General features: G+C 35.4%; 1 protein-coding gene across 2 annotated transcripts in view; it reads left to right on the top strand.

Annotated features, from left to right (window-relative positions):
• Positions 1-7989: 7989 nt before the first annotated feature.
• LOC107698569 (SWI/SNF-related matrix-associated actin-dependent regulator of chromatin subfamily D member 1) overlaps positions 7990-10113 on the top strand; it is a 19494-nt gene continuing 17370 nt past the window's right edge. The window contains exon 1 of one of the 2 annotated variants that reach the window (XM_016499611.1): positions 7990-8220. In XM_016499611.1, coding sequence (XP_016355097.1) covers positions 8044-8220 — 177 coding nt within the window. In that variant the 5' untranslated portion in view covers positions 7990-8043. Of the gene's footprint in view, positions 8221-8966; positions 9031-10113 lie in introns of those variants that run through there. The other variant, XM_016499612.1, reaches the window with a different exon arrangement.

Below are 10113 nucleotides of genomic sequence, written 5' to 3' on the forward strand. Positions count from 1 at the left end.
TTCTGTCATTAATTTCTCACCCTTGTGTTGTTCGAAACCCGTAAGACCTTCGTTCATCTTCGGAACACAATTTAAGATATTTTTGATTAAATGTGAGGGCTCTCTGACCCTCCCATAAACAGCAAGGTAACTACCACATTCAAGGTCCAGAAAAGTACCAAGATGATCGACAAAGTAGTCTGTGTGACATCAGTGGTTTTTTCATTTTTGGGTGAACTAACCCTTTAAGTTTAGGATTAGTCTGTTGTATAATTAGCATATATGACTAACAAGAAATGTGTGAATGGGAAGTCCCCAAAACATATTTGGACACTTAAAATATTCATGATTACGAATACATGATTGTTTATGTGTGCATGAAGGTGTGACTGAACAAGAATGTTTGTAACGAATGTTTCATCATTTGCGTGGTGTTGGTCTGGTCTGTTTCTGGATGAAATCGTTTCCAGATGAAAGCGTTTCCAGGATCTGGAATGTAACAAACCAAAGAGTTTGTATCGCTGGGTGGATCAGACCGATCGCTTGTACGGCACACCAGTCACGAACGCTAACTATTGTAGTTGTGCGTACGTATGTGTGCATGTATGTACGTGTGTTTGTTCGTGTGAGAGTTATTCTTCTGTCTTTATTTGGATTCTGTTAATGAAAATTGAACTGTGCTTTTAACAGCTTATTGTTTATTTGAATTCTGTACTTGCAGAGACGTATGTTAATGTCGCAAACTTCATATCAAAGCACAAACAAGACCACCGATATGTAAAGGTGATGTTAAAGAATGATAAAATATTCTTATCAGTGTTATCATGATAATCAGCAGATTCATTAGTACTCTTTCCTTTGTTTTTTTACTACAAACATACATATTGCCTGATAGTGCAGTCGGCAGATAATAGGCTGTTCTATTTATCTATGAAGGTATAATAAATATCATTCATAATTTTACAAACGTCTCACTGTTACTTCATTAAGCTTTAAGGTGGATGTCAGTAGATTGTTCATGTTTAACTTCAGAAGTAGAAGGAGTTTAGAATAATTCTTAAGGATTTATCCACATTAATGGACATGTACAAGACTGCAAGCTTACAATACATTTCTTTAGCCATGACGCTGTAAAGTCAACAGTGGAAAAGTAGTTTTACAGTATTTTAGTATAATTTTCCATTTCCACCAACAAAAGAATGCAGACTTTGAATAACTCTTAACAAAACTGGACATCATGGAAAGTATTCAGCTGCAGTATTCTTTATAAAAATGGACTAAAAATGGTTCTGAATTTTAAGTGGCTCCCGATTTCAAGCCTTACTGTTCACTTACATCAGAACTATTCATGAATTCAAACAGCAGGTAGAATTAATTTTGAACCTACATTATGGAAAGTAGAAAGAGGGAGATGAAAGATGAAGGGGATGTTCATGAGCATTAGACGGTGTCAGGATACAGGACATGAGTGAGACATCAAGATCGTTGGAGGACATCCGACCCGACTCTTCTCAGGAAAATGTATATTAAAGTGGCCTACTGGCATCAGAACCATGATTAAATATAAACAGCAGTTCACGTATAACTGGACTGCACTGTCCAAAGTCACCCACAGGCTTTCAATGTGGTCTTGTGGTGGTTTAGAACATGCTCTGTTTGTTTAAAGGAAGTGAGGGACATCACAAATGACTGATGAATGTCATTTCCTTCTGTCGTCTCTGTGCTAATGTGGGAACGTCTATGGCAGATGCAGGGAAAACTGCCAACGACTTCAGGCAGCACAACCCAACCGTCAGTGCATTCTATGAGGATCTTGAAGTGCAACACTAGTGCCTTTGAGACGTACCTTGTCCTCCAAACGCATCAAATATACACATTTGGAAAGATGCATTTAGTCTTGATTCGGCACAGCTGCTGCTGTTGTGAATGCGCAATTTGTTTGGGGTTTAGAACAAATATCCTTTTAAAGCCACATCCCAATTTTTCAAACTATCCATCCTAAATGATATGCAAAAGATTTTGTGCATCTACAATCATAGTATGTTAAAAAATACAACGCAAAAGGTATCTGGATGTTGTACTATTTCAAAGTGTGTATTGTGCATGCTTATGTAGTAATAATAAAATTATTATTTTAGTAGTAATATTCTTATTTTAGCTATTAATGCCTATGATTGTTGTATATGGTATCCCCATGGTACATTTTTAACTAAAACAAAAACACGGTAATACCATGTCCAGAAAACAGTAATACCGTGGTGAAAAAAAGACTCTAATGTGGAGCAACTGGCTACACGTGATCTTGTTTTACAGTTTGTGATAGATGCGTGTAAGTAATTGAGCAAACTGACGTTAACGTCCTTGTCACCTAATAGGTGCTACCTTCCTATAACGTATTATAACATTAGCGGTGTCACTTAATTTTTCAGATCATCTGAAAGTGTGAAAATGGAACTACCCTACAAGCCTCTTTGAGTTCATCACTCTGGTACTCGCTCATTGAAAATGAGTTACTATTCATTTCCCATAATGCAACTGTCAAGGGTTTCTGCCCTTGTGCCAATTTATCCTGTCAGATCTCATGGCACAATTAGAAGCTGCAGCCGTTTGTCACTGATAAGAGTGTCATCGTGCTCTTTGAGAGGATTAATAAGAACTCCAGAGACTGGCGCTTTTTAACCGGGTCGACTGGAGAGACCTTCATTTGCTTTCATGCCAGTTTTTGCATCCATCGTATTTAGAAATTCTGGCATGTGTCTATCTATGTGTCATCAGTTGCCCACTAGGTTCATCAATAATCTTTTTGTGCAGGAGGACAGTGTGATATAATTGGCAATAAGAATGAGAAAAGCTAAGAACTCATTGGCTTTGGCAGCAAAAATCTTAACATGTCAAAAAATATGCAACAAGTAACAGTAAACAAGCTCCATTTTGTTTGTATGTCTTACCTGCAGTACTTGCATCATCACTGGCATATGTTGGTGTTCAGGTTACAGTATTAGAGGGAAGTTATTCGATCAGTTAGATGAATCGGTGAAGAGACCTCATGTGGTTTTCTCCTGCAGAAAGACGATACAAATCTTATTAAAACTATGTAAAACTTACGTAATGTACTACTCACTTACATTCAATACGTGAATATGAAAAGCCAGGCCAGCAACCAGCATTAACTGCTGAAAATAACGACAATACGGTGATTCAGAGGGAAAACACTGATGGAACATCAACTGTGAATAATATTATGTATTTTACATAAATGTCCTCAAATTTTGTTCATAACATCTGTAAGCAGTTTATTAGGCTACTAGAGATTAGTCATACGAACCCGAAACAATCTCGATGTAACTCGCATTAATAATCTCATATCATGTCTACATATCATGAGGATACTTTTACTTAATATGTTATCGATGTAAATAACTAAAGAAACAGCTTAAATTTTGACGGAGCTGATTGAAGCTTAGAGCGCGAACCAATGAAAGGGCGCGAACTGAGGAAAAAATGACATCACGCATACGCATACCGTCAGTATACAGTTAAATATGTGATTTTAATATTGTAATAATATAAATTATAATACATGTACATGCATATTAAAATAAATACTTTTTTTGTTTCGCTTTTAAAGGGGTCATATGATCTTGCTAAAAAGAACATTAATTTGTGTATTTGGTGTAATGAAATGTGTTTATGCGGTTTAAGGTTACAAAAACACATTATTTTCCACATACTGTACATTATTGTTTCTCCTCTATGCCGATAGAGTCTATGTCGATTTTTACAAAGCTCATCGGTCTGAAAAAGCGAGGTGTGCTGTGATTGCGAATATGTGATTTACATATTACATTTATGTATATGTAAATATATTAGATTCCTATAAATGTAAATATATTTTAAAACATTCAAGTAAATAAACAAGTTTTCACAGAATATATTCCCGTTTACTCAAACTGTATGTAAATAAATTAAATTTGCCCCTTCATAATAAATCAAACAGAAATTGGACACTGAGAAAATGTAAAAATCTTCAGACAATGCAACTTAAAATCAGTGACAATATCAATTGAATTGACTTATTAATATAAAGAGTACATTTATTTATCAACACCAGTTCAGCATGAACCAACAAAAATTATGAATGCTCATGATGTTTCTGGCACATAAATAAAAGATTATCCTTCTGTAAGCATCCAGGGTCAAAACATTATGCACAAATATGCAAGTCTTAGTAGGCATTCAACACATTGCATTTAAATATTTAAGAGCCATCATTAACCATGCACACAATTCATCAACTAATCACATGCTCCCACAATAATACATCAGCTAATCATGCCCTTAACCAACCCACTTCAAATAATTAATTGAAAATCATACGCAAAATATATATATATTTTTTTGGCAATTCACCATTAAAAAAAAAAAAAAAAGCAATATCATGCCTGGGCTTCTTTCATTGCAGGTTACATTATTATGCCAGTAGGTGGCAGCCAGAGACTGTCTTAATCAGTTAGTTAACCACTGAAAGAATACTATGACAAAGATATCACTTTATGTGGATATACAGCAAATGTGAAGGTGCACTTATGAATAGATGTATTATAGCAAACCAAATTTAATGAATCTCACCCCTAACATACAGCATTATGGTCAGTTTACACTGCCACAAAAACTATTTAAAAAAACATGATTATTTTGTTTTGTTTGGACAGTGTGTTCACCCTGTAGGAGTATGGCGGTGTGAATTGGCTAACCCTAACCCTATTTTTGCAATATTCAAGTGTTCATGTCCCTGAGTAATATCGGCATGATATTTTTACTTTTAGGTCAAATTAATTAGCTTACTTCCATTTATCTATTGGCAAATTACCAGCAAAACATTTACAAAGCTATCAAAACCGCTCATCTACACATAAGATGTGATTAAAAGCCCAAACTTTCATTAATAAGAGCTCAAATCTATAGTTAGCCTACCTCTTATAGTTAGCATGTATAAGTTCACGGTTGTGATGCTAACGGTCTTTTTCTGAAGACACTAAACCCTTTCTGTAAAGTAAATATTGAACAGAAACGTCAGTTACATGTAAGAAAGTGTCAGGAAGAGTTGTATGTATTATTTCTGTGATTTTAGTGACTAAACTTACCTGAAAACAGTGAAGACAACACGAGTTTCACTACTTGTCAGCTGAGCTAACACCCCGTTTCCATGGTAACTCCCTCCGCTCCAGTTTAAATGCAAGTGACTAAACTTACCTGAAAGCAGTGAAAACAACACTGAGAGACGTAGTTTGCTACTTGTCAGCTGAGTTGATGCCAACTCCTGCGGTAACTCCCTCCGCTCCAGTTTAAATGTTCAACTCGCGCGCCCATTAAAACACGTCAAAGTTACCAGCATTTACATAAATAGTACATAAAAGTCAGATAAAATGTCCTGAAGCTTGATCACGTATTGTTTAAGTGGATAGTAGGCCTACATCAAACTGTAAATTCAATGAGAATATGAAAGCAGTATTGCAAAACATTGTTTGAAGACATTTTATATATATATATATATATATATATATATATGTATATGTGTGTGTGTGTGTGTGTGTGTATATATATATATATATATAGATAGATAGATAGATAGATAGATATACTATACTATACTATACTATACTATACTATACTATACTATACTATACTATACTATACTATACTATACTATACTATACTATACTATACTATACTATACTATACTATACTATACTATACTATACTATACTATACTATACTATACTATACTATACTATACTATACTATACTATAATTATGGTTTAGCTTTAAACCGTAAACCTATAGTGTAGATATAAAATTAGGCTGCATTGCAAAAACGCAATGATTAAAAATACATCATATGAGGCATGAATATAATTTCACATAAATGCATAATTAAACACGCAACATGAGCTTTATGTTCTATGCATTTGTAAAATATATTTTCAAAATATATTTCAATATATTTAACAGTGTTTCACATATATATTACCTTTCTGTATGGGACCTGTGAGATATCTTCATTTTGTGTTGATAGTTTCAATCCAGGCATCTTTTGAAAGCAAGATAGAGCTTTGGCAGAACATATTTAACTTGATTTTAGTGAGTTTTGACAAGAAAAGGGAGCGTTAAATGGCCATATGGTATATTTGATGTTCATATTTGTGTTTATTGATCAGAAGTGTGGGTGGAAAGCAGGCCACCTGTTATATAATACAAATTAAATCCAACAAAAGCTGCTGTTATATCTTTTTCTTTTTCTTCTCTCACAATATGAAGTCTCAATAAAAATAAAGCACCTTTTTTTATCAACATAATCACAAGTGAACGGAGTGAACCTCATAAAGATGCCTTTTGCAACAAACTGAAGTGACTGAAATGAAAACCAGCTCTTTATGTTCTAATGCAGGCAGGGGGTCTGATCATCCTGTTCTTGTTTCATACATGTGCTGCGACTAATTGCTCGAAATTAGTACTAGTTCATTCCTGTCAGCACAATGCAATTAAAACATAGAAAACGTTTCAAACTGCTGTGAAAGGAAATGTTCACATTTACAGTATAAGGACTAACATGCATGTTATCAGTTTTTGAGAGCTGTACATTTTTTAATCATCAGCATGAAACCAGTCTGAAGGGTTCCCAGAAACTTGAAATATTTATTTATTTATCTTAAGGCCTGGGAAGGTAATTTCCATGGAAACATTTTACCAGGAATACATCACACCTCATACACATATATTTGCACAGCGAATTAAGGGATTGATTTTAGAGTGCGCTAATGGGAAAGAGTTTAATGATATCATCAGAGTGTTTGTGACCGCTGATGTGTGACTTATGGCCGTTGGCGCAGTCGGCCCTTTTAATCAACCGCAGTGAGTGCTTAGTTAAACCACTCTGTGTGTGTACAAATCTGTGCATTAGGATGTACGCCCAAATGTCAAAATGAAGGACGTAGAGAGAGAGATGCTTGACTTCTCATTTGCATGTGATTCTGATGTCCACTGCAGTGGACAGAGCTTTAAAAGTCATTTTAAGCATTCAGAGTGTGATGTTTTATTCATGCAACCACCACAGATGATGATGACCTTTGATCCCTTCCCATAGTTCTCTCCTCTTTTTATGTTATTGTGTTTTTATTTACAACAATCTAAATTCAAATGGCTAAGAAAAGTGATGAAGCACCAATTTAAAAGGAAAATTGATTGTGTTAGTAGTGTTAATACTTTATTTTCATATATATTAGATATTATTATATAAAGATATTTGACCATCTCAAAATTCTAGCCTGATGACTATTTATGGGTGTTTGTCTCCCTCTTTTGGATATAGTCTGAATTTATTCATATTAATTTGGGCCAAGAGTGAACAAATCTTCATGTAAGTATGGGGAGTAGCCTCTGTTGTGAAGAATTACTTGATTGTTCTTTTAAAAATTTTATGTTTTTTAACTGTAAACCAGGAGTTAATGTTTTTTTGTACCATAAAATTAAATTTACATCAAAGCCTTTCAATACTGAATGTTTATTATTAATAATAAATGTAATCATAATATAAATAAATGACATTTGTCATTATTAGAAATGTAAATCAGATAATATTACAATACATAGCCTACAATAAAAAAAAATAATAAATGAAATAAAAAAAATACAAAAACAAAACAGGGGAGACATTTTTATAAAGTTAAACATTGAGATTTTTAAACTTTTTTAAAATTTCAATTCATTCAACATATGACTTAAAGTCTTCCAGAAAAAATGACCATAGCGGATTCTTACCTAAAAATGTATGTTAGGGACGTTTATGTATTAAAAATAAATGTACTGAATACGAGATTCTGAGTAAAATAATATTAGTAAGCATTGTATAAAACATGTAAACGATGACGTCAGTGCGCAAGCGGGATCTCTCTTCACATCTCGCGAGACTCCGTCACGCCTCACCGTTGGTGCTCTTCAGCTCTCGCGATACTCGTTCACATCTCACCGGTGGTGTTGCCCCGTCTGTTTGCGGCTCGGGAGAAGATGGCGGCGCGTAGTGGTTTTCAGCCTGCGACACCCGGAGGCGGCGGAGCCCCAATGGGACCCGGGCCGCCGGTAGCCGGTGCAGGGCCCGTAATGGGTCCCGGTACGCCCTCAGGACGGATGGGGCCCGGCGGCCCGCAGAACCATATGTATCGATCACCGATGCCCGCATACCCGGTAAGGCGCGAGGAGAACAAAGAAGCAGCCGATCCTAAACCAAGAGGATTGGGTTTAATGTTTGCATGCAGGATCTGTAGGTTTATTCAATACATAAAACAATCAGACTGTTTTGAAATGAATTAAAAAGTGTTAAAATGAGAATATGGCATTAAATTATGCGCGCGTTTAATGTTAGGTCACTGCAATGCTTCAAACTCCTCATGATTCCCATTAATAAACTGCAACAGATGATTTCTGTGAATTCCACTTATAATTTGCATAAAGAAAAATTAATCACCCGTAGATTTTGATGATATTAAGAGAGTTTCAGCAGAAAAACGTAGATGTGTATGATACTGGGGCCTACAGTAGCATCATACTGATGGGTTTGGTTGCTTTGATGGCCAGTGTGTTTGTATAGATGTTACAAATCATATATGATGCATGCAGCGTGCTTCAGATCACCAGTGGAGATACTTATGTTTAACATTTTTGTGGTTGAATACGTATTTTTAATTCAAAGTGAGAATTTGAGTGATTATGTTCTTCAGCAAGAAAAGCATCTTGAGCTTTAAAGATGAAGTCAGATGATCAGCAATGCTTTTTTTTTTTGTGACCCAGAAACCAACCAATGTTTGTCTGCTTTTTTTTTGTGATCTCAGCATTCAAAAAGTTACTTTTAGGGCCACTAAAAGGCTATTGTGTTGGTCAAGTAGGGCTGCGCGATATAGCTTAAAAATGTATCAACGATATAATGTTTCATATCGTCGGATGGGACCCGGCGGCCCGCAGAACCATATGTATCGACCACCGATGCCCGGATACCCGGTAAGGCGCGAGGAGAACAAAGAAGCACCCTAACCTAGACGGAGGGGTTTGGTTTTAATGTTTGCATACAGGATCTATGGGTTTATTCAATGCATCAAACATTCAGACTGTTTTGAATCGAATTAAAAAGCGTTAAAATGAGAATATCTTCCATTATTATGCTCGCGTGCTGTGGTGTTGATTTGAGTAGGTCACTGCAAAAGCATCAAACTCCACTTTTCTGATTTATAACCCAAAACACACGATTTGAGCATTTCTCTTATAATTTGCATAAATAAAAATTAAGCAGCAGTTAATTTGGATGACGTTAAGAGAGTTTCCGCAGAAAAGCGTGGATTTGTCTGATACTAGGGCCTACGGGAGCATCATCCTGATGGGTTTGTTGCATTGATGGTCAATGTGTTTATGGAGATATTACACATCATATATTATGCGTGCAGTGTGCCTGAGACCACCAGTGGAAATACTTCTGTTTTGAGTTTTTCTGGTTGAACACATATTTATAATCCCTTGAATTATCAACACACAGTGTAAGAGAAGTAGTTTGTTTATAGAAACATGGAAAAGTCAGAACGATCATGTTCTCCAGGATGATTTGAGATGTTCTTAAGAGCATCTTGAGCTTCAGTGACCATCTGTACAAACAGTCAGTTGATCAGCGACGCCTATTTTATTAGTGACCCAGAAACTGCATAATGTTTGTGTGCTTTATTGTGGCTAAACATTAAAAAGCTACTTTTATGGCCTCTAAAAGCTATTGTATTGTTCAAGGATTCTAGAAACAAATCACAAGTTTCACATTTAGGAAAAACATGTGGAGAATTTGTGCTTCTGCGTCCTGCATTCTAGGATGGATTAGGTTTTGGTTTGCTGTTTTTCTTGCTTATGTGTGTGTGTGTGTGTGTGTGTGTGTGTAGACTTCAGTGAAACCTTTTGAACACACGTGCTCTTTTATTTAGGAGAAAAGTACGATTTAATTTTTTTTTGTGCAACTTCATGTTTGCATTCTTCAATTGTTTGAGTTGCGATTGAAGGTTGTTTATTAATACATTGCAGTGGAACAATATATATATATATATATAT

The sequence above is a fragment of the Sinocyclocheilus anshuiensis genome, unplaced genomic scaffold, assembly GCF_001515605.1.
Source record: "Sinocyclocheilus anshuiensis isolate Anshui unplaced genomic scaffold, SAMN03320099.WGS_v1.1 scaffold118, whole genome shotgun sequence".
NCBI lineage: Eukaryota > Metazoa > Chordata > Actinopteri > Cypriniformes > Cyprinidae > Sinocyclocheilus > Sinocyclocheilus anshuiensis.